Raw genomic sequence first — 25,814 nt, forward strand, 5'->3', positions numbered from 1 at the left:
CAAGGGCCTGACTGATAATGTCACAGCTACAGGACTCAGGCAGAACAGAAAGCATACTGAAGCACAGAAAGGCTCAACACACACAGATGCAGTGTAGTGGAGTAATTAGAGCCACGCCGGAAGCAGCCAGCACACAGAGACAGAGGCAGAGCTAACTCAGGCAGCACACACTGGTGCAGTATAGTGAAGCAATTAGAACCATGCTGGGAGCAGCCAGCATACAGAGACAGAGCTAACTCAGGAAGGACAGACAAAAGCCAGCTCAGATACTGACCCCCAGAAAAATAGGGTAAGTCTGAGAGGGGTCACGACCACAATCGTGACACTTCCATTGAAATTAATGGGAACTTAAATCTTTACTTCACCTCTAAAAGTGAAGTGAAGTTTCAGTACTAATCGGAACATCAAAACAAGCACTAATCTATTGCACAGCTTGTTGCATCAGAAATGGTTCCATATTTAGCCTATTAGCATGTATTTACTTGCTCATTCAGATAAGATTAGCATAGCTGCTCACTTCTGGTGTACTCCTGATTTTGTGTACCTTCTGTTTACTTTTGCTGTAATAAGTATCATGGTGCACAAAAAAAATCAGTTCTTAATCCAGAACAAAGTAAGGCTGGGTCTGGAGCTAAGTTATCTTTTTAGCTATGTTTGGAAGCCTGTAAACCACTATATCATGGGATGTCAAGTACAGACATGCATTTTTGAGGACAAGATGCAGCTAACAGAATGAATACTTGTCCTTGAATGCTCATGCCTCAATAATTTGTTTCATTTATTAGGTACCGCCAGCCACAGGGCTACCCCTCTAGAGGCTGCCTTGAGCAGTCTAAAATTATTTCTTACCTATGACTTTCAGCATCAAGGTGAATGGGATTTCATATACCACCTTTCTGTGATTACAATCAAAGCCTACAGGTACTTATTTTGTACCTGGGGCAATGGAGGATTAGGTGACTTGCCCAGGGTCATGGGGGCTGTGGTGGGATCAAACCCAGTTTCCCTGGTTCTCAGGCTACTGCACTAACCATTAGGCTACTCCTCCCCTCCCCTCCACTTCACTCCTCATCAGTACTATTGTGTGACTGCTTTGAGTGCTTCTCAGCATTGTAGCTCACATGGGGCCCAGAGATACACAAGCTTTAAAAATGCTCACTTTATTTCCTTGTCTGACAGATGCAAACAGAGGTTAAGTCTCTATCTTTAAAATTATATAGACTAAAAATAGCTGTGGCCTGAAATAGGTTGTCAAAACTGTTTCATTTAATGGGTTTCCTTTTAACTTGGCTGTTCTTTTATTTTTGTATTTGTTTGCATTAAAAGTAAGCAATATTTGCACTTTATCAGATTGTATTTATCAGATGGTATATCTTTTTCTCATTAGGGCTTTCTCCTAAGAGAACTCTGCGCCTGGTGATGTGGACTGGAGAAGAGCAAGGTGGAGTGGGTTCCAGTCAGTACTATGAGTTACACAAGGTAAATATTTGGGCATAATTAACCTATTTTCCATCTCTCATGATGTATCTGGCAGAGGTGTAACCAGACCTCGATTTGTGAGGGGGCATGAGCCCAAAGTGAGGGAGGCACATTTTGCCCTGCCTCCCTGCTGCTCTCTACCTCCACCATAACCCCACATACTTGGGTTTGCGTGGGTTCCCAAGCTGCTTGCCCTGCTTTCTTGCCCCGGCACACATGCTCGTTTTTAATGAAATTGAACATGGTGCAAAGCTCGCACATACTCAGTTTCACTAAAAATGAGCATGCGCACAGAGGAGGAGGAAAGCAAGGCAGGCATTGTGGTGACAAATATTGCCTCAGGAAAGCAGCTGCTGGCGGGGCAGCCAAACCAGCAGACCTTGGGGGGCCCCAAACCCAAATTTGGGGGGCCCTGGCCCCCATGGCTCCGGCATTGGTATCTGGTTTTGCATATCTAGCTTTCTTATGGTCAGAAAACATGATGTAAAAACACATACATCCTGACATTGTGCAGGGGTTTCCAAACCTCTTCATGAAGACAGTATATTCTCAGTGAATATGAGACAGATTTGAATGCACTGACTCCATTGCATGCAAATCTTTCTCCTGCATATTCATTGAAGATACCCTGAATACCTGACTGGCATGGGCATCCTCCAGCACCGGTTTGGGAACTCCTGATATAATGCATGCTATTTTGAAGGCAACCCAAAGAAAGGCTATCAAAATGGTTTAGGATTTGAACCCAAGACCTTATGAAATAAGTTTTAACGACCTAAATATTCATGCTCTAGGAGAGATTCAAGAGAAGAAATATGATAAAGATATTAAAATACCTCACAAGTATAAATATTTAAGTAAATGTTTTTCACTACAAGCATTTAATTTATACAATAATGAGGTGTTTTACATGCATTTGCAGCTTATTTGGTAGTCTGCAGTAACCTAAACTAATGTGTGTTATGGTAATATGGTGTATGTTATTACTATTTAATTCATGTCAAGGGGCATTTATCATGCAATATTGCCTTAATGCATTTTACTAACTACCCCCCCCCCTTTTAAATATATTTCCATAGCATCCCACAGATCAATCGAGAGACTTGTGGGTTATGTCCATCTACCAGCAAGTGGAGATGGGGAGAACACCAGAGCTCTGCCATATAAGACTCTGTGCAGTAGCCTCACTTCCAGTATTCTATCTAGCAGATAGGCGGACATATCCTGTGCAGTGGACATATCCTGTGCAGCTCTGTGTGGGTGCCGGCTCCTGGTCTCCCTTGTGGGTCAGTTGAGCATCAGGGTTGAGAGAGACCCGGTGGGCTTAAGGTTATACCTGGTGGTGCCAGGTCCCTCCCTTTCCTCCCCTGCTATTCTGTGTGCTGAGCTCCCTAACTGTCACGCCTTTTACCTCCTCGTCGGCGCGCCTCTCCGGTGGCATGGGGACGCTCGCCATCTCTGCGGGTCCGGCACTTCGGGGCGGTGCTGCGCTCTTCCGCGGCCCTTTCCGGTGCTGTGCGCACACCCTGGTCCCCCGTGTTGCCCTGCCTGCGGTCGGATCGGCGCACTTCCTAGGGAGCTTCCGAGGTTGCTTGTGGCCACCGGCCCGCCTTCCTGCTCCGCGGACAGGCTTCTGCGCCCCTCCCCTCATTGCCTTCCTGACCTATCAAGCTCTCCTTCTCCAGCTGCCTTCTGTTGACGTCAGAAGCCTGCACTACTTCAGGAGAGCTTTCCTCCGCATTATTGCTTCAGCTTCTAGTTGGTAAGCGTTTATCTTCACTGTGTTCTGCCTTTGTTCCTGGTTCTTGACCTTGCTTGTACCTGGATTACTCTCTCGTCTGCTGCCTGCCTGTAAGACCTTGCTTGAACCTGGATTACTCTCTCATCTGCTGCCTGCCTGTAAGACCTTGCTTGTACCTGGATTACTCTCTCGTCTGCTGCCTGCCTGTAAGACCTTGCTTGTACCTGGATTATTCTCTCGTCTGTTGCCTGCCTGTTGGACTGTTGCCTGTACCCAGGCTACTCCCTTCTACTCTCCTCCAGCTGGTTTCCTCAGCGCCCCTCTCATCTTCTCTCTACGTAAGTCCTGTCAGCCGCCCGCACCTGGGGGCTCAACCCCCGGGGAACAGCGGTCACTGCAGGTGAACCTCGGGGTTGCTCAGCCACCAAGCACAGTCAGGGTGCTCTGTTTGGTACAAAGAACTCACAAACGTGACACTATCCTGAGAGACCGTGGAAATCTCCTGCCTCACTTATAAAAAAAAAAATAGAAACCAGCAGCTTCTTTTCCTTCCACACCTAGTGGCTGCAGTTAGCACGTGTTCTGGTGGAGGCTGAGGCTTTTTGAGCCGTTGGGGATGACAGCAGCGTTAGTGGCTGGTTGGCCACTGGCTACAGCACCATCTTCTTCTAGCTCTGCCTCGACACAGTGGGAATGGGGTGAGTACAAATTGCCTGGTTTCTGATGTCTTTGCCTGTCACCACTGAGATTGTGAATCACTGCTCCCGGTACGGGGGCTGGAAAGCAGTGTCAGGCATCTGCAAGGGGTGTGTTTAGGGTGCTGCACAAGACTTCCTGCCAGACAGTGTTTCCTCTTCTCCCTGCACGGAGCAGTCGACTGCAGTAGCAAGGGAGGTTTTGGCGGGCTCTGAACTCGGCATCTGGATGTTTTCTCCTCGAGGGGGAGGTGGCATGGGAGGTTGATGCTGATGAGGCTGCTGAGGAGGGAGGCACTTCGGAGGAGCCATTTTCCCTGGAATTTGTGCATTTAATGCACAAGGATTTCCTTTTAAAAATGCCTCAATCAGCCTAGCCCCTCCCCTTGACCAGGCTTAGTGGGAGTAGATATGCCTCAGCGGGCTAATTGGGTGCACTTGGATATCCCCCAAGTCCCTGAGATACCCAAAGGAATAAAATGAGCATCTCAGCGTTCAGCATCTGATTTTTAGCGCAAACTAAAAATGCTAGGGCACCTTAGTAAAAGACCCCCTTAACCCTCCATTGCCCCAGGTACAAAGTAAGTACCTGTATATAAATATGTAAAGCACTTTGATTGTAACCACAGAAAGGTGGTGTATCAGATTCCATCCCCTTTGTTTTGTGTGAATAGAATGATGAAGTTACACACTGAGTGGATCTTAAGGAAAAATGCTGGATACTTTAAATGATTTGGATGTATTATTATCATTATAATTATTATTTGTAATTGATTTTCTACTCAGTGTACCTAACAAATCAAAGGTATACAAGAGCTTACAATTAAACTTTATGTAGATAAATTAAAACACAAACTATGGACCAAACCTAAAATCAGCAGCGAAAAAAATACAAAGTAAGAACATAAGAGTAGCCATACTGGGTCAGACCAGTTATCCATCTACCCAGTATCCTGTTTCCAACTGTGGCCAATCCAGGTCACAAGTACCTGGCTGAAACCCAAATAGTCCACAAGATATATATAGGAGTACATTAAAATGTGGAAAAATACCTTGGAAATTCAATTTTATAATATAAGCTATACCCTGTTACTATATTTATTTATTTCTGTATTTTTCTTTTACAGCCAAGAGGCATCATTCAATAGTGATTCAGGTTATTGGATCTCCTATAGCCCACAGCTATTTCAGATCCAAAGCACTTTTAATTGTATTAATCATTTGCCTCTAAAGCTTCAATATTTTATTATTATTATTAAACATTTAATTATGAAAGATTTTTATGAAAGTTGTGTCAGCCAGCGTCCCCACCACTTAACTGAATCAACAGGAACACAGCACCGTATAAAAGTTAATGTTCCGACGCCTACAAACTGCAGAATGGCGTTTCGGTTTCTCAAACCTGCTTCTGGGGTAGTTTTAGAACAGACCATTGCATGAATTGCACAGCATTGTACTTTCTGAACGAATAAAAAAATTGATTCACGTCTACTCATTTATATCACTCAGGATTTTGTAGACCTTCAAAAGAGATGTGTTTGAAAGAGCAAACAAGAGTACTAGAAAACAAAATAGAACAGTTTCTGGAGAAAGTGAATGCAAGGAGAAACATAGGTTTCAGTAATATAAACAGAAATTACCTACATATTCTAGAAATAGAGAATGTGCAAAGAGGAGAGCAGTCCTATGAGTGTCATGGAGAAATTCTGATGAATTGTTAGAAATAATTAATGATGACTTTGAAGTAGAGTGAGCACACTGAGGGCCTCTTTTACTAAGCCACGCTTGCGATTCCCATGCGGCAAATGAGAGGAAGCCCATTCAGTTCCTATGGGCTCCCTCTCATTTGCTGCACCGGGACTCACTAACACGGATTAGTAAAAGAGGCCCAGAGTATTGTCATACAAACCACAAGGCATGAAAAGACTGGAGGATTTTAAGCAAGGCAAAAATGCAAGCTTTCCCATGGTAGAATTTGAATGCAAACTTCACTAAAAAGAGATCTGGTCATATGTTGAAATCAGTTGAAAAAGCTTGAAAGTTAGAATTGACCTATTCAGCTTGTAAGACGTGTGCGTGTGAAAAATTTCATAAATTCTGTATCTAAGAATGACATGAAGACAAATTGAAGAGAGACTGACACAAATATCCAAACAGGAATGAACCAAATTTACTCTTAAGGGGGAGGGTACTACCAAGCCCTGTCAAGATGGCCACTTTATCTTGTCCTTTCTTCTCTGGATTTTCCACCTTTACAGCATTTTTGTCTAGTTTATAACTACTTGTAGCTTAACTCTTGGAATATTGGTTGTAGAACTAGTGTTTACCTGAGAGAAACTTAAAATCTGATCTCAGAGAAAGACTTATTATGACTACAGGCATTTGGAGATAAAGAACAGCATGACCCCCCCCCCCCCCCCCCCCCCCCCAGCCTGCTGAACTGATGGTTTAGTTGGAGTACATCATGGACAACTCAGTACAGCAAGGAATGCTTCAGGCACTTGAATCAGCCACACAATCTCTCAAACTCAATAGTGAAATATTGTGTAATTTCCACTTGTATTTTTGGATATCTGGAGATATTTCTCAGAGAAAGGCTGAACACAACGTGGTCACCAGTATTAGAGGCTTATCTGATAATACATGTTTTACCTTGTTGGGAACTCCTCTGGAGACCTCACAGGAGACTTATAATATCAGCTTCATGACTCTGCTACATCAACAAAGGTAAGCTCCATGTCAGGTTCCATTAACATATCCTATTCCTGTCAACCAGCTAGCTATTAGTGCCATGGATAACTTTCAAGAAGGCCACTAAGTACATTTGGTATGAGTCCTGCTCCTTGGTGAGAGTAAACAATGATTTCCTTAGACACAGAAAAACCTTACTGCACAACTATTCTAGTTAAATTTAGCAGAACCCTAAAGGAAGTTCTACCTACCGAATCCTCAGGAAAAGCAGCTGAAGGTCAACCAGCGTCACTCCCATCATTGGATATTCATGGTTCACTTTTAAAAAGTGGCATAGCAACACTTTTATGCAAATTACAAACTCTTCTATGGGCTGAAATATCTACTGCATTATCTACTCTGCATTCGGGATTAAAGATTTACAAAATCACATTGAGCAGGCTGAGTTACGTAACAGTGAGCAAATAGATAGCAGAGAACACGTCTTCCAAGATAAAAGCATTGGAGCACAAGATCAAAGTATTAGAAATTGAAACAAGGAGGCATGGAAACTGTCAGCATAGAACTAATATTAGGATACATGAAAGTGCATTTTCGATATGATGTCCAAATCTGATTTTGGATGTTTTGCAAAAAACAGCCAAAATTCTAGTGTCAAACATGATCATTTTTGAACCAGAAAAATATTTATCTTTTTGGTTCAAAAATTTCCCTAATTTAGACGTTTTTGTGCTCAGTGCGTCTTTCTTTAAGGCCCATTTAAAAAAAACATCCAAGGGGAAAAATGAACAAAAACAAGACACTGGTAAATCTGGGGGTCATGAGTCGTACTAGACTGGCCACACAGACATCCCAGCAGAGCAGTGGGGCAGCCTGGAAAACACTGCAGTGAACTTCACATAAAAGGTGCCAGGTACACATCACATCATAACCCCCTTACATTGTATGGTGAGCCCGCCAGCAATAGCAAAACTGCTATACCCAATTGTACACCAGTACAATAGCCCTTATGGCTGCACGTGGGTTCAGTAGGTATTTTTTGGTTTTTGGGGTGCTCACACTTTTCACCAGAAGTGTACTAGTTAGAGTAGGATATGGACCTGGGTCCTATTCTCCATAGTCAACAGCACTGACCACTAGGCTACTCCAGGGACTTTCTTGCTGCTCTAAGAGAAATGGCCATTATATGTGCAACTGTCATAGAGCCTGATATGTACTGTCACTTTTACCTTTTTAGGGGGTGGGAGGGGTTAAGTGACCACTGGGGGATAAAGGAGGGGTCATGCTTTTATCCCTCCAGTGGTCATCTGGTTAATTTGGACACCTTTTTAGCACTTAGTCATTAACCAAAAATGTCCTATTTTTTCCCCTGAATGTTTTTACAATGTTCCTTTATCGCAGAAAAATGTCCAAATCATAAGTCTGCCCTAGTCCCTCCTAAACATGCCCCCTTGAGATTTAATGAACTGCACAGAAAAACGGTTTGGACGATTTTACGAGAAAATGTCCATCTGCTGCTTTGTGCCATTTTTTGGACATTTTCTCTTTTAAAAATGAGCCCCTTGGTATTCTTGAAAAAGGCAAAAATGAAGTCTCATTCAATATAGTCTGAGATCTTTTACATCACGGTGGGTAATAAGAAATCAAATGCACCAATCACTTGCTAAAAGATAATCTTCTACTAATCGTCTGCACCTAACAGTGGTGTTTCCACTATTTCCAGGACAGACAATTCTTTCTTGCAAAAGCCAGAGACAGATCTGCCCTCAAATATAAACAGTTTCCAAATAAAGGTTTTCCTGATTTGTCACTTATTGCTTTGAAAAAAGGCATGGGGTTTCGGCCTCTCAACACTTGGCTTCAGTCAAAGCAAATAAGATGTCAGTGGAGATTTCCTCTTGCTTTGCAGTTTGAGTTTCAACATAAGAATAACTGTATCTCAATTACTGAAGATTGTTTGGAAACTTTAAAAGTATTTCTGAAGCAAATGGGTACAACTCAGTTGACAAAGAGGCCTCCCTCCTTCCCCCCTCCCCCATGGCAAGAAAACAGGTAAAGAAGAAGAAAACTCTCAATGGGATTAAGGCAAAGAAAAGAAGAAGAAGCGAAGGAACCTCCTCTTCCCTGAAATGACTTTGCCCAACCACCACTTTCCAGTATCTCCAACACTGAGATGGACCATTCAAGTTAGTTTTGCAAGTGGCAAAGGTCATTTAATTATTTAGGCACATCTGTTTTGGTGGGTGGTCTCAGAGAGTTAAGTAGTGATGGGTACACATCAGTAAATCTCTATGGATCAGAGCTGAATATCCCCTGACCTAATACAAATATATTTAGTAGAATGTAAGAAAAACTGTTGTGGTTAATATCTCTGGATATTACGACTATTATTAAACACTAGTAAAAAAGGCCCGTTTCTGAGAGCAATGAAACGGGCGCTAGCAAGGCATTTGTTTTCTGCAATGAATGTTTTGAAAGGGATTTTGTGGATAATTTTGTTGTGTTAGTAATGAATAATTGACATTGTAGTATTATGTGCAATATGATTTTGTAACAGGGGGGGTTGGGCGTGTTGTTGTTGGCTTGTATTAGTGTGGTGTTGTAGTCTTTTATTTTTTGTTGTTGTTGTAAATGTTGGTTTTGTGGGGGGTTGGGGGATGGCGAGGTTGTTGAAGTGTGAGGGTGTAGTGGGGGAGAGACTGAGTGGCCATCTGTCCATGTTGTGGATCAGTGTTTGTGTTTTTTTTTGGGGGGGGGGGGGTTGGGGGGGCGGTGGTTGTGAGTGTGAGAGACAGTGATGATGTGTCACCAAGATAGATTGTGAGTATGTGTTTGGAAGTGAAAGAGGGTGTGGCAAAATAGTAGTGCGGGGGTGGTTATTGTGTAAGAATGTTGGGGAGGGGGTTTGGTTTGCGATCTGTAACTGTGCTTCACTGTGTGGGTGACACAGAGAGTGTGTCTGTGTGTGTGTCACAGATAGCGTTTGTGTAGAGGGTGTGGCGGTCAGGGTGTTTGCAGGGGAATGTGTTTGTTTCTGTGGCCCCCCCCTCCGTCGCTGCCAGTGGCCCCCCTCCCTGTCTCCCTGCTATGTGCGAGTGTGTGTTTGTGACAGAGAGAGTGAGTGTGTGTGAATGTGTGTGTGAGAGAGTGTGTGTTTGTGGGAATGAGAGTGTTTTGCAGGATGGGCCCCCCTGCCAGGTGGAAGTGTGTGTTTGTGATTTTGAGAGAGTGAAACTGTGTGCGAGTGTCTCTGTGGGAATGTGAGTGTGTGTGAGAATGAGAGTGTGTGCCAGGGTGGTCCCCCTCCCTCCCTGCCAGATGCAAGTGTGTGTTTGTGACTGACAGAGAGTGATTGTGTGCCAGTGTGTGTGTGTGTGTGTGTAAATGAGAGTGTGTGCCTGGGTGTCGGCCCTCCCCCCTCCTTCCTTGCCTGCCTGCCTGCCAGCGAATTGGACTTATGTCACTCCTGCATAGCATGCTAGTTGTGTCTTGTCTGTGAACTGGTGGATTAAGGAGTTCATTTGTTCCCCCTGCGGGTGGTGGTTTTTTGGCACGGAACGGCACCGCTTCTGGAAAGGGGCGGAGCTTGTTTAGAAAGACAGCTACCCCCTGAGGAAGGGGCGGGATTTGTGTGTTTGTTTTTTTAAGTGAATGTCGCTGCTTTTTCTTCGCTGTCCCCCTCCTGCTCCTCTGCGGTGCCGATTAAGGCAAGGTGGTTTTGAAGTCCACAGGAATCATTGACAGCTGATTCGTCTGCAGGAATCATTGACAGCTGATTCGTAGGCAGGGGGCCTGTTTCGCGATAATGCCGGCTTGGAGAATCACCGCATCAAGAGCTTGCAGAGTAAGGGCCGCGATGTAGAGGTGGTTTAGTGGCGGCCTTCGGCTGCGCTTTCCTCGCGGTTGGTCCCCGTGCTGGTAGCTACCCCCTCCTCAGGAAGGGGCGGGACCAGGGGCGTATCTGCGTGGGGCCTCAGGGGCCTGGGCCCCCGCAGATTTCGCCCTGGACCCCCCTACCGCTGCCAACCCTCCCCCTCCGTTGCTCGCCTACCTTCGCTGGCGGGGGACCCCAACCCCCGCCAGCCGAGGTCCGCGTCCTCCTGCCGCTGCCGGCTGCCTTTGGTCCTTTAATTCTTCCATTGAAGCTGGCGCCGACGAAAGTTTCTTTTGAGTCTGACGTCGCTGCACGTTGTACGTGCAGGACGTCAGACTCAGAAATTGTTTCTGAGTCTGACGTCCTGCACGTACAACGTGCAACGTGCAGCGACGTCAGATTCAAAAGAAACTTTTTCGTCGGCGCCAGCTTCAATGGAAGAATGAAAGGACCAAAGGCAGCCGGCAGCGGCAGGAGGACGCGGACCTCGGCTGGCGGGGGTTGGGGTCCCCCGCCAGCGAAGGTAGGCGAGCAACGGAGGGGGAGGGTTAGCAATGGCAGCGGCTGGGGGGAGGGGGATCGGCAATGGCGGCGGCGGGGGGGGGGGGGCTATAATGTGCCCCCCCTCTCTGGCCCTGGCCCCCCCTACCGCCGCAGTTCAGATACGCCCCTGGGCGGGACCCTTTTTTTTTTCCTGAATGCCGCTGCATTTTCCTCACTGTCCCCCTCCTGCTCCTCTGCGTCGCCGATTAAAAGGCAAGGTGGTTTAGAAGTCCGTGTGAATGTTTGGGAGTGGGAACCGAACTGTGTGCGCATCACCTGAGGCACAGCCAATCAGGAGCGCAACTCGGTCGGTGTGTGTCTTTGCTCCGCCCTCGACGTCATCACGTTTGACATGTGGGCGGAGCAAACACTCATGGACGAAAAGTGGTCTCTGCCGCCTCACTTTAGAATGTTGGGAAAGTGAGGCTTCATTAGAACGTTGGAGGTGCGTTTTATATAGAGAGATAGATTCCCAGATTCTATAAATGGTGCTCAAAGTTGTGTGCAGAATTTAATTGAGTAACGAGCCAATTAGTACCCATAATTGGGTGCTAACAATTATGGGCATTAATTGTCAACAATTTGGATTTGCATTTGCATCTTGCTAAGCGTTATTCTATAAAAATGTGCATGCAAATCTATTAGTGTGTAACTGAAAGGGGGAGGGACATGGGCAGGTCAGGGATGTTAACTAAACATGCATGCAATATTTTAGAATTGGAGGGATTTGCACCTAATTTATACACAAGGATTTACACCAGGTGTCAGTTGGTTTAAATCTTCACGCCAAAAGTTGGGTGTGGACCCAGGTGATACACAGTATTGCATAAAGGTGCATAACTCAGAGTGCCATTTATAGAGTAGCACTCAGTGTGCATTTTTTTCAGTACCCAAATTTGGGTGCCATTTACTGAATCTAGTCCAGCATGTCTCCAAATGCACATCAGAGAAAGTGTTTGTTCTATGGCACTTACAATCTAGTCAAGACAAATCAGAGGGTTCAGAATATATGTTTATGGATAGTATGGTTAAAATCAATAAAGCTCTGAGCAAGGAGAAGCCAGGGTTTAAGATTTAAAAGGAACTGTTACCTTCTTTGGGGAATTTTACAGATTTGAAGCCCTAGGGGCCTTTTTACTAAGCCGCCTACGCGTGCCCAGCATGCATCGGGTTTGAGTTACCACCCAGCTACCATGTGGCCCTTGCGGTAATTTCATTTTAGATGTGTGTCTGCTGCGCATGCCGGAAAATATTTTTATTTTCTGACGCATGGCCGGTAATCGGCATTCTAAGCGTATAGACCATTACTGCCCAGTTACCGCGTGAGACCTTACCGCTAGGTCAGTGGCTGGTGGTAAGGTCTCAGACACAAAATGGACACGCAGCAGTTTTCATTTTGCTGCATGTCCATTTTCGGCAAAAATTTTAAAAAGTCATTTTTTAGAGGTACGCAGGCCATTTTTCAGCATGCCTTTGTAAAAGGGCCCCCTAGTGAATATTTTGTAAGTAATACCGAATATTATATATAGAAATAAAATTGTTAGGCATCATTTCAAAATTGTAACTATATTATTGCTTGGACTGAGTTCTTTTCAAGCTTTCTAGTCAATGTAATATAGAGAAACAGTTATAAAAAGAGGGATTCATGTTTGTTCATCTGGGGTAAGATAGCTCTCCAAGAAAAGAATAGAAAGTCATCAAACTGGGCACACAGGAGAAAAATAAGAATATCTCAGACCAATTCAAAAGCATTAAAAAAAATCAGAGAATGGAGCCTGTCCAAAAATCCTTATTTCTTTACTACAGGCTGCAGAATATTGGCAAGCACTTCTCCCAGTGCTTTATTCTAATTTGTTCAGTTACTATAAAACAGTTCAAACTTTAAAAAGCAAGTAAGAAAGTGTGAGCCACATACACACAAACATGTATGTATAATCACACATGTTTTTTTCATGTGTCATTAATAGTGCACACTCTTACAGAAGAGTGCACTCTTGTGAAAGAGTGTGCTTGTTTTCCGAAAGAGCACTTGCTCCCTCCAGACAAGCGCTGACTCTTAACATTTCTTCCATAATGAAAATATGCCAAAAAATATCCCTAAACAAAGCAAAAAATCTTGTGAACCATATGGGAAATGGCACAGCATGAATAATTTCAGGCCATTCTTTTACTTAATATATAATGTAAGAATGTGTGGTAAGGGCTCCCTGTCGCATGGCCATGTGTGCTGGGGCTTTTTTTTACCCGCTGCGGTTGCATGTTCCCTGTATTTGTTTTATAGTCTCTCAGGTCTGTGGTCTATCACCAGGTTTACATGCTTGAGGAAAACATTTGGTCTACCCAAGACCAGGGAGGAGTAGCCTTGTCTTTGGCTCCAAATGTCCAGTCATTATAGTACTACAACAAGGGGAAGAGGCTTGGCTCTTGTCTCCTAAACCAAAATACATCTGCTGAAAGGGAAGAGGGTCTCTGACTATCACAGCCACTGCTCCTGCAGAAATAAAGGATTAGGGTGCACCTAACAGAGTCTATAAGGCTGCTGAATTTGCACAAGTAGAAGCTGGAACAGGGAACCAGCCCTCCACCACAAATCCTGCTGAAGGAGAGGGAGAAAAAGTAACAGGATCAAGTCTGGATAAATAAAATGGGGCTAGAGGAGAGAACCCCAGTAGTAATATGCCCATTGGGAAACAGACTACCTACAAGGACTTTGAACCCAAGTTCTTAAATAGCCTTGCTACAGGATAGAGACTTACAGAAGAGCTCTCCTGTGCTAGAGGGGATGAAAGTTATAAAGGACTTTTACCAAGAACCTCTATCAAGGCAGACTGGTCATAAGAAAACCTAAGAAATACTGTGTTTGAACTACTTAATTATAGTATTGACTGTATATTTTTCTTTATTTTTAGAATATTTTTAACCTTTTTGAAAGAATTCATTCAAGGTAGTTTACAGCAAGAATACCTCTGGATGCTTGTGGTGTATTGGTCCTTCCCTTACTCCCCCCCCCCCCCCCTTTTTTTTTACAGCAAGAATAAACCAGACATAGGTATTAAAGCGGTAAAAATATTCAAATAAATGATATGCATTATAGCATACCTGACTACTTATCATGTCAAGATAATACCCATTAAAACATCTTAATAGACAGTATAGGACAGTGGTTCTTAACCCAGCCCTCTGGGTATGCCTAGCTAGTCAGGTTTTCAGGATATCTATAATGAATATGCATGAGATAGATTTGCATACCATGGAGGCAGTGCATGCAAGTCTATATCTCATGCATATTTATTGTGGAAGTCCTGAAAACCTGAGTGAGTTGAAAGCCACTGTATAGGGTATAAGCAGAAGTGGCACATATAGACAGATAAAACAGAGTAACTGGAATTAGAAAAAAGGACGACTAACTTAAGGAAAAATTGAAGTCAGAGAAGTTGCAATAAAATGATCTTGGCTTGGTCTGTTGAGATTTACCAAAATGCCTTCCATGATGGCACATTACGTAGAGGTAGAGTTAAGTACCAGATAGGAAGTAAGTACAATTGCAAAAACAAACTCCCTATACACACACATGACATAATGACAGAAAAAGACTACAAGGCCCACCCACACTTCCCATTTTTCTTTTCTGTTGCAATACCCCATACTTAATTCTATAACTGTTTTTGACTCTATCACTCCCATCAGAAAGCTACTCCATGCATTCACCCCACTCCCTTTCTATGACACAATAGTTCCTTGATACACTTCAGTCTACCCCCTTTTAGCCTCACACTATGACCTTTTGTTCTATGACTGCTTCTCCATTAAATTTTTTGGAGGTAATTTTATATATGGTGTCGAAAATTAACACACCAAAAAGATCCACACTGAGCCCCTATTCTATAAAGGATGCCCAACCTTTATAGAATAATGGCATAGTGCATTGGTCACACCTATCTCTGGGCGTCGGGCCTATGTCTGATAGAAACAGGTATAAGTCTGGCGCTCAAAGTTAGGCACAGATCGGCACTATTCTGTAACTTGGCACTTAACTTTTGAGAATGCCAATGACCTGCCTGTACCCCTCCCATGCCATGTCTCCTTGTGGGTTGTGAGTGGGAAAAGTTTAGCACCAAGTTATAGAATAGTGTGCAACTTCAATTAAGTCCCAATTAGCACCAATTAAGTGGACAATTGGTTGCCCATTTCTTCATTAAGTTGCTCACAGATCTCAGATTTGGGTGCAAATTCCAGCATCCAACTTTTGCCAACGTATATAGAATCCAGAGGCTTGTGTATCCTTTATACCTTTGAGGTATTTGACTGCTTCAATTATATCTTCCTGCTCTCTTTGTAGGGTATATATATTTAAGGCCTTACTTCTTGCCTTGGAGGTGCAGACTTAGAGAGGGATATTATGAACTTCATTTTTTGTATCTTCTAATGAAAAGAGCTTGGTACTGGCAGGTCCACAAGTTTGCAATTACATTACATTACGTTACAAATACATATAATAGCTAGCGATAATGTAACCATACAAAATGATATAGTTAGTCCATACAAAAAAATGGCTAAGCGTAGAAATAAATTACATCATTGTTTATCTTTGCTCCTTTTTTGCTACACTTTTTCTAATGTTTTTATTTTATTCATGCAGAATAGTAAAACCAAATTCTATACTGAGGAAAATAACTAGATCGAAACACTTAGCATGAGCTCCTTATTAAATCTCCTGCTATGCTTTTGTTCTCTTGCATTTCTTAAGATGGCTACCTAATTCTGTGCCTGCATGGGAGTACTGTACTACTCACAGTATTAACACATTTTCTGAAATAATTTAAGGTTTGTTTTATGCTAGCCTGTACAAAAGGTTCTGCTATTGCAAAGCCGGTAAATGGTTTTAACAGCAGCAAGATGTGGTGGAATACATATCAACTTGTTTACTTTTACATTACTCTATGACCCACATCAGTTGCATAATGAAAGAATTATCTTAGACATCATGCTTTCCATGCTCAAGAAACAATAAATATAAAGGCCAGTATATCTTAGATGGTAATTAATGTCTATATATTTTAGACAGTATCTAAGCAACAACGTTTACAGAGCTTAAGATCATAAATTTGTAGTCCACTTTTTTGTTGTACTGTAAAGCTAGGATGCATCGGGCATATGTTCTCCCCCATGAGTTGCAAGTCAAGAAACAAAGAAGGGAGATTAGAGAGAAACCTGGTACACTTGACTTAATATTTCAACAACTGTCGAGGGGATTTCAACATATATTACAAAAGAGTAGCCTAATGGTTAGAGCAGTAGGCTGAGAACCAGGGGAGCCCAGTTCAAATCCTACTGCTGCTCCTTGTGATCTTGAGCAAATCACTTAACCCTGCATTGCTTCAGCTACAAACTCAGATTGTGAGCCCTCCAGGAATAGAAAAATGCCTACTGTACATGAATGTGCGCCATTTTCTTGGCAGTATATAAGTAAAGTGAAAAAAAATAGTGAGATGGTAATTTCCCAGGGTGAAAGGCTGGAGCTTTGCCTTTAAGCCATTGAAAGTTAGCAGGCCAGAAGGGCTTGCATGCAGCCTTGATGCCTAGGCTTGCAAACTTGCTACAAGAAACACATTATTTAAAAATATTATTACATCAATATTTCCCTATTATCTTGGGATATTTGTACCTAGGGTGCCAAAATCTAAGTATCAGCAGGGAGGAGAGACAGTGAACTGCCTCTAGAAGTTTTGTTAAGAAAATTACTGACTTATCTTAGCACAGACAGCCATGCATTCGATTAGTTTTTGTGCAAGTGAGTAGGGCCGATAAGTTGATGACTAAGAAGAAGACTATAACGATTCCTACTAGACTATAAAGACTTCTAAAATGTATTACACAGCAATGGCAGCTGCTCTTCACTCCCTCCCTCTCTAGCCAAGGCACCAGTAGTTTTTGTTCCTAAAGTAGAAAGATTGATATATCCACGCATAAAGCACAGCAGTATAGATACGATCACTATCCAGAACACATACCTCTTGTGGTTAGTTAACAAATTGCTGCAGGGGCTTAGCCATGGGTGGGTCCAGACCCACCCAGCAGCAGTGTATCTTGCAGGATCATGGAAGCACAGCTGACACTAACATCTCCTCCCTAAAGCATCGCTTCCATTGGACACTGGCAGCAGCAGCAGCAATTCCCAGACACTGCCTGCTGCTAACCTGGAAGCCTCTTCTCTGCCGGAGGAGGGGCGGCTTCTGGCTTATTGGCAGGCAGTGTCTGGGAATTGCTACTGCTGCTGGTGACCCACTGAAGCCAGAAGGAGAGTTATGAGTAGTGTGGGGAAGGGAAGGAAGTAAAGGTTCTGTATCAGAGGGGAGATGCTGCATGGGGGGGGGGGAGATGCTGTATGGGGGGAGTTGGGCAGGGGGTGAGAGAGGGAGAATTGTTGGATATGGGGGGAGGGATAGATGTTGGACATAGGGGTGGAGGGGAGAGAGAGATAGATGGTGCATGGGGAGAGCGGGAGAAATGTTGGATGTGATGATGGAGGGGAGGAAGGGAGAGATGCTGCATGGGGGTGGGGGAGTTGTTGGACCTGGAGGACAAGGGAGAGGGAGAGATGGTGGACATAGGGGTAGATGAGAGGGAAGGAAATACACAGGCGGGGAGAAAGAGGGAGATGTTGGATTTAAGAGCAGAAGGGAGTGATGTAGAGATGCCAGACAATGAGAGCGAAGGAAGAGAGAAAGAAATGCTGGACCATGGGGGAGAAGGTAGGAGAGAAGGGCCAGGGAGATGTCAGGTTATGAAGGTAGGGAGGGGAGGAAGAGGGAACAATTGCTGGGCTAGGAGGGAGGAGGAGGGGTGTCAAGGAAATGAATGAGAGGATAGTGATTACAGAGGGTAGAAATATGGTAATGGGGAGTAGATTAAAGATGAAAGGGAATGTAGGACTGGGGAAGGAGTGATATGAGGAATGGGAGAGCTAGTGGGTGAAAAAAGAAGATGGAAATTTGATAGTTGAAAAGTAAAAAAGGAGGAGAAGAAAAGAGAGAAAGAGACAGAAAAGAGATAAAAAGGAATGATATGTCAGAGGCAGATATAGTGAGGGAACAGACAGGAGAGAGGAGAAAAAACAAATGGACAGCAGCCGCTTGAAGGAGAACTAGCAGACAATAGACAGAAAAGCAGAAAAGAGAAACAGGAATCAACAAGATGGAAAAATAAAATGTCCAGACAACAAAGGTAGAAAAAAAAAAGCATTTTATTTTGAATATTTTAAATGTAATATGTTAGCTTTTGGAAATGTGCCAAGCTAATGTCTTTGTGTTGTGTTCAGTAGAAAAGGAAATGTATTTCTGTTTTATATCTCCAGTGTTGCAGTAATGCTAAGTTTAACTTCTTGGGGTTCCCAGTTCAATTTTTGTGTAAATATTTTTACTTTTAATTTGTGATCCCATGTTCTGTATTTGGTGAGGGTCTGTTGGTGTTATGGTGATGGCAGGTGGGGAAATCAGAGGGGACGCAGAGAGGAAGGGGAATCGTGGAATCAGGGACATTGCTGCTGCCTGCCAACTTAGTAAAAGGGAGTTCTGGCCACTCTTGGGGGAAGTCTTCAGCCGACAGACTTTGGGGATCATCATTTACTAAAGTATTGATATTTTGAGTTGGAAGGTGCTGAGGGAGAAGTAGAGAATGGAGGAGGGGAAAGGAGGAGGCAGAGAGAAAATTTTGTACCCACTTGCTTTGAGCTCAGACCCATCCAAAATTGGCTGTCTGGCTACACCACTGAATTACTGTAACACATGTTCAAACTGCAGGTGGAGGAACTAAATTACATAAGAACTGTGGAGACCTTGTAGGGGTAACAGCCCTGCCACCATCACTGGTAATTTTTAGAGCTTGACTACATGCAGACCTGTTCTACAAAATACAAAGGTGCAGTGCTAAGGCTCCAAACAAGCATGAACTTTGCTGTGATTTTTGCCAATGCTTGCACTTCGGAAGGAATGATCAACTGTGACAAGGACTTGGGTCAGATCCTACAAAAATAAAGATACAAGACATTCCTGTGGTCACTTTAGTCACAACAGAGTGCACCAACCAATCACCTGTCTGGATCTTATCAGACCATCCGAGACATTACTGATATCAAAATGATATAAAAAAAATGGTACCTGCAATGGCAAGAGACAATGGCAACAATGAGGATGACAATAACCTATCAACTTATGTCATCAGCTGTCTTCTCTACATCACCTCAGTGACTGATCAGCATTGGAACACTATCAAGCACTGCCTGAAGTCCCTTCTGTTCCCAAGGGAAGTAATGGCTCCTCGATCCAGGTCGTAATCCAAGCTCTAGAATCACTTGCAGATAACAGGTAACACATATTTTTTGTGTTTTAGGAACGTGTGTGTTTGCTCGAACTAAGATCTACTTGGTTTGCATTCTAGTATTTAAAGAACTAATATTTTACTTTTATTCTATGATATTCCAAAGTTAATATGTTACTTTTATATTCTAGTAATTTCTGACCTCATTTATTTGCTTATACTTTATTCTTATAAATAGTTCTAATCTTCATGTAAATATATTCTGTGTTATGTCTATCAGTTTTGAGTTTTTGCTTTAGTAGTATAAACATATCTTAGGAGTCTGTACTCAGTACTACCAATTGGGAGATGTGGTTTACAAACTAACATCTAAGGGGCCGTTTCACAAAGCAGTGGTAAGCCCAACGTGGGCTTAACGCTTGCTAAAAAGGAAGTACCGCTGGGATACCACAGCAGCCTGGCGGTAGTTCCCACCCGCAGCCCGCCATCATAACCGGCACTACAAAAATATTTTTATTTTTGTAGTGCCAGTGTGTACCCGGCAGTAATCAGGCAATGCAGCATGCTTCCCAGTTACCACCGGGTTAGTTCGGGAACCCTTACTGCCACCTCAATGGGTGGCGGTAAGAGCTCCCTCCCGAAATGGCCACGTGGCAAGTGCTTCACTTGCCGCACAACCATTTCTTGAAGACAAGAGAGACTTATTTTTTCCCTGCTCTGGTAAAAGGGGGCCTCGGTGTGTATCAAAAACGCATGCCAACGCCAGCACAGGCCCCCTTTTGCTGCAGCTTGGTAAAAGGGGCCCTGAATGGATAACGTAAATTAGTATCTGCACATCCTGTCTAATGACTCTGCCATATAGAATGTGACATTTTATATCACTCAGAAATTTCCAGTAGTGGAAGGGTTCCTGAGGTATTGGTAGGAGGAGCTCCTCAAAATGAATGGAAATCTGAATGCTATAAATATTACAACACAAGTGCAGTTTCTTGTCTTTGGCTAGCTTAGCCATCATACCTCCACAGTGCTTTGTGGTTTTGACCAAGCCATTACATCTCTATTTAATACTTATACAGAGGAGCCAGAGGGCAGGAGGAGGCCTCAAGTCAAGAGAGCAATAAAGATTTCCCTGATCCTGGAAAAGAGAGGATTCAGGGGACAACCTTAGGGGGTGTTTCCAATGTTCCCTCTCAGAATTGACAGCTTGTGTGCAAAATTTTCAGTCCACGTGCAAAATAAGTGCAGCGGAAGCTATTGATTAAAAATTGAAATAATATGGCACCAAAATTAAGGAAATAAAATTTGTATTATTACCTTAATTGCAATACATTCATACCATTTACGTTATACTTAATATCATTCACATTTCCTCCCTGCCTCCCCTCTGATCTCCCCACCTGCCAGTACTATCCCACCCAAACACCTATGAGATAAGTATCAGCCATAGAATCTGTGGGGTCAAATAAGGGTTATTAGGTCTCTCATGGGGCATTCTAGCACAAACCACAACCCAAAATCACCACATTGTTTGTAATCATTTACTTTTCTCATTCATACTGACTTATTTATAACTCCCCAACATCATTCAATAATTCAAAGCAATCCAAAAGCACCTAGCTTAAATCATGGGCACAGCTGTCAAGTCCATGAATTTATCTTGACTCAACACTCGCAAAGACCTACAATAATACATCCACCGGACAAGCAGTTCTTCATAAAGCGTTTTGGCAGACAATCTCCGCCTTCATCTGGAGTCTCTCCAAACATCAACAGGACCGCCACTGATCTTATTACCCACAACGGGTCTAACACGCTGACTCAATGAAAAAAATGTAGGCACAAGTGAAGGCAGCTGACATTCAATTTTAATGATGTCTCCCACCACACGTTATGTGGAAACTAGAACTTCTTCCTTTACTGTTGCCGGTACGCAACTGTGGAGCGCTCTTTACAGGATACTTGCAGCTCTATAGTAATGTGAAGAAATGTAAGAAACTTCTCAAAACACGGTTGTTTTTGGCTGCATTTCATTGAGTTTTTGGAATGTTATGGCCTCTGATACATGAATTGAATTGTGATTTGTATAAAAACAGTGTCTATGTTAGGTTCTATATAACATGATTATGTATGTTCTTTTGTAAACCACTTGAGTTAATTAAGTGGTATATAAGATTTCAAAATAAACCATTCTGCTATGTGCATTTCCCAAAGTTAACATATTTCAGTTAATAAATTAAAAATAAAATGTTTTTGTTTACATTTGTTTGGACATTTTATTTTCCATCATATTGGTTCTAGTTTCTCTTTTCTGCTTTCCTTTCTGTCCTCTGCTAATTCTCCTTCAAGCAGCTGCTGTCCATTTGTCTTTTATCCTCTCTCCTATCTTGTTCCATTATCTCAGTACACTTGCCTCTAACATATTGGTTTTTCCTTTTTAGCTCTTTTCTCTCTTTTTTTTCTTTACTGCCTCTCTTCACCCGAATTTCATCCTCTTTCTCACTCTTCTCATTTATACTTTCCAGCTACCTATCAAATTCTACTCTACTCCTGCCCACTGGCTCTCCCAGTCCCCACCTCACTCCTTCCCCAGTCTTCCATTCCCTTTCATCTTTAATCTACTCCCCATTACCATATTTCTACCCCCTGTTATCACTATCCTCCTCTCTTTCATCCCTCCCATAGCCTCTCCCACGTGGTTACAAAATTCCCAGTGCCTTCACCCTTCTAGCTCAGCATCTGCTCTTTCTTTCTCCCCTCCCCACCTCACCCTTGAAACCTATCTCCCTATCCCTTCCACCCCACCCTCCTCCCCCTTTTCTCTTCCCTCCTGCCCTTTCCCCTGAGGTCTGGCATTTCTCCCTCTTTCTTCCCTCCCTCCCTCACATTTTCCATCATTTCTCTATCAAACCCTTCTGCCCCTGGAACCAACATTTCCCTCTTTCTCTCCTCCCTCTCCTGAGTATCTCTCCACCTCCATCCCATATCCATTTCTCCCTCCCTCTCCTCCACCCAATGTCCATCATTTCTCCCTCTCTCTTCCCTCTCTCCCACAGTTCACCATCTCTTTCTCTCTTTCCCCCTTCCTTGCATCCTGAGTCCAACATCTCTCTCCTCCCCATGCAGCATCTTTCCCTCTGTCCCCTTGGGAGGAGGGGAAATACAGGGAAGGGATGGAGATGCAGGACCAAAGAGAGACCATATTATGGAGATAGGAGTTAATACATACAAAATTTTTAAAATAAACATCAATAGTGTAAATTGAATTCTCGCCTGGCCCAGCAGCCACTGCATTTTAAACAAAAATGAGGTGACATGATCAATAGATCTGCCCCCTAAAATAAGTTTAGCTGCCACATTTTGCACATATGTTAGCTGCTGTGTCATATAATGGCCGCTATAATGTCTGTCTGCAACAAATTTTCTGTCTGCATCATTCCTTTTAAAGTATCAGTTGCATTCAGTTCTTTAAAGCATGCTTTTGAAACCAGATACTGGTGAGTAGTACAGTGAGTGAGCCAAAGTTCTTTCTGATTGCCCAATTACAGTAGATGCAGTACGGAGGCTGAGAAGAAAGGAACATACCATATCATGCAGCCAAAAAGTTACTGAACTCATTTAGGACAACTTGTTCTGTCTCTTGCGTAAGCTGGCATTTTCTTTGCTGATTATTACAACTGTGGAAAAGGATGCTCAGTGACTCAGCATATTAGTCACAAAGCCTTTTAGCTTTGGGATCTTGATTTAACTCTACCACTGAAATCAAACACAATTATTACCATTGGGATCTGTTAATCTCTTGTTTTCTCCTGGAATATGGTGAATGGATAATCCAGAATTTTTCAAGGTCTATTGCATAATATGAAAGTTAGATAATTCTTTTTCTTTGGATCATTGTTAGTAATAATATTTCAGAGCTTTAACTTTTCAGTGTCAAGCAGAGGCATCGTTAATAGCATTTCTCCGAGGACAAGCAGGCTGCTTGTTCTCACTGATGGGTGACGTCCACGGCAGCCCCTCCAATCGGAAACTTCACTAGCAAAGTCCTTTGCTAGCCCTCGCGCGCCCGCGCGCACCGCGCATGCGCGGCCGTCTTCCCGCCCGAAACCGGCTCGAGCCGGCCAGTCTTCTTTTGTCCGCACTCGGTACGGTCGTGTTTTCGCCGTGTCGAGCCCCGGAAAGTCGACCTCGCGCGTCCAATTTGTTTTGAACGTGTTTTTTTTCCTTCGGGAAAGCTTTGTCCTAGTCGGGAAGTGCTCCGGAAACCCCCCGCCGGGTTTCGTGTAAATCCTCCCCGTACTTCCAGCTTTTTTGCCCCGGTAAGTTTTCTTTCGTCGTCGGGGTAGGCCTCTTTTCGGCCTCGGTCGAGATTTTTTCTCCCTCTAAATTTGGTGCTTCAAATTTCGCCATTTCGGCTTTTGATTTCGCCGGCGTGATTTTTCCGCCCATGACATCGAAGCCTTCCAGCGGCTTCAAGAAGTGCACCCAGTGCGCCCGGGTTATCTCGCTCACTGATCGACACTCGTCGTGTCTTCAGTGTCTGGGGGCCGAGCAATCGAGTGCATCGAGGCATCGGGCCTCTGCATCGGCGCCGAGACATCGGATAGCTGCATCGACGTCGGTGGTACCAGGACCTCGTCTGCTGATGTCGTCGGACGGTGGTGCATCGGGTGGAGTGCAGGTGAGGGCTGTCCATTCCCCTGCTGGTGGCGGTGAGCCCTCGGGTGGGTCTCCGCCTACCCTGAGGGCTCCTGCGGTACAGCCCCCCCGAGATCGACCTTCTTCAGTCTCGGCCCCGAGGAAGCGACGGATGGATTCGACGTCCTCCTCGTCGGTGCCGGGGAGCTCCGGTGACATGCTTCGGAAGAAATCGAAGAAGCATCGACACCGGTCTCCTCCCCGTGTCGGCACCGAGAGCTCTGGGTCGCCGAGGGATTCGGCACCCAGCAGGCATCGGCACCGAGAGGACCGCTCACCCTCTGTTCAGGAGGTGTCGATGCGCTCCGCTCTGGACAGCCCGGAACAGCCTCCACGCCCGGAACAGGTACTGACGTCGACGCCTGCATCGACCTCTCAGCCTTTCTCTGCAGCCGCTCTAAACGAGAGCCTCCGGGCCGTTCTCCCAGAGATTCTGGGAGAGCTGTTGCGCCCTACCCCTCCGGTACCGGCGGTGCTTGCGCCACCGGTACCGTCGAGCGTGGCGCCGGCTGGCCCATCGCCCAGGTTGAGGTCCCCGACGTCGGTACCGCGTGCGGTACCGACCGCGGCCACCTCCCAGGAAGGCTCCCCGACTACGTCGGCGGAGGGAGCTTCGCCGATGCGGGCGAGGGAGTCTACCTCTCGACGCCCCCATCGTGGACGGGGTTCCACGGAGTCGAGCAGGGCGAGGTTGCAGACACAGGTCCGTGAACTTGTGTCTGACACCGAGGGTGAGGCCTCGTGAGAGGAAGAGGAAGATCCCAGATATTTCTCTGACGAGGAGTCTGAGGGTCTTCCGTCTGATCCCACTCCCTCTCCTGAGAGACAGCTTTCTCCTCCCGAGAGTCTGTCTTTTGCCTCCTTTGTCCGGGAGATGTCTACGGCCATCCCCTTCCCGGTGGTTGTGGAGGACGAGCCCAGGGCTGAAATGTTTGAGCTCCTGGACTATCCTTCTCCACCTAAGGAAGCGTCCACTGTTCCCTTGCACCATGTCCTGAAGAAGACATTGCTTGCGAACTGGACCAAGCCATTAACTAATCCCCACATTCCCAAGAAGATCGAGTCCCAGTACCGGATCCATGGGGACCCAGAGCTGATGCGCACTCAGTTGCCTCATGACTCTGGAGTTGTGGATTTGGCCCTAAAGAAGGCTAAGAGTTCTAGGGAACATGCTTCGGCGCCCCCGGGCAAGGACGCTAGAACCTTAGACTCCTTTGGGAGGAAGGCCTACCATTCCTCTATGCTCGTGTCCAAGATCCAGTCTTACCAGCTCTACACGAGCATACACATGCGGAATAATGTGCGGCAGTTGGCGGGCTTGGTTGATGCTCTTCCCCCTGAGCAAGCCAAGCCTTTTCAGGAGGTGGTCAGGCAGCTGAAGGCGTGCAGAAAATTCCTGGCCAGAGGAGTTTATGACACTTTTGATGTTGCGTCCAGGGCCGCTGCTCAAGGTGTGGTGATGCGCAGGCTCTCATGGCTGCGTGCCGCCGACCTGGAGAATAGAATCCAGCAGCGGATTGCGGACTTGCCTTGCCGTGCGGATAACATTTTTGGCGAAAAAGTCGAGCAGGTGGTAGAGTCTCTCCACCAGCGGGACACCGCATTCGACAAGTTCGCCCGCCGGCAGCCTTCAGCTTCTACCTCTACAGGTAGACGATTTTTCGGGGGAAGGAAGACTGTTCCCTATACTTCTGGCAAGCGTAGGTACAATCCTCCTTCCCGACAGCCTGCGGCCCAGGCTAAGCCCCAGCGCGCTCGCTCTCGTCAGCAGCGTGCGAAT

General features: G+C 44.8%; 1 protein-coding gene across 4 annotated transcripts in view; it reads left to right on the forward strand.

Annotated features, from left to right (window-relative positions):
• The window catches only part of CPQ (carboxypeptidase Q), a 418,318-nt gene that overhangs the window by 297,717 nt on the left and 94,787 nt on the right, over window positions 1-25,814 (forward strand). For all 4 annotated transcript variants that reach the window (XM_030217024.1, XM_030217015.1, XM_030217038.1 and 1 more), the window contains one exon: window positions 1,388-1,479. In XM_030217024.1, the coding sequence (XP_030072884.1) occupies window positions 1,388-1,479 (92 nt within the window). The remainder of the gene's footprint in view (window positions 1-1,387; window positions 1,480-25,814) is intronic.

This window comes from Microcaecilia unicolor, chromosome 1 (genome assembly GCF_901765095.1).
Source record: "Microcaecilia unicolor chromosome 1, aMicUni1.1, whole genome shotgun sequence".
Lineage (NCBI taxonomy): Eukaryota > Metazoa > Chordata > Amphibia > Gymnophiona > Siphonopidae > Microcaecilia > Microcaecilia unicolor.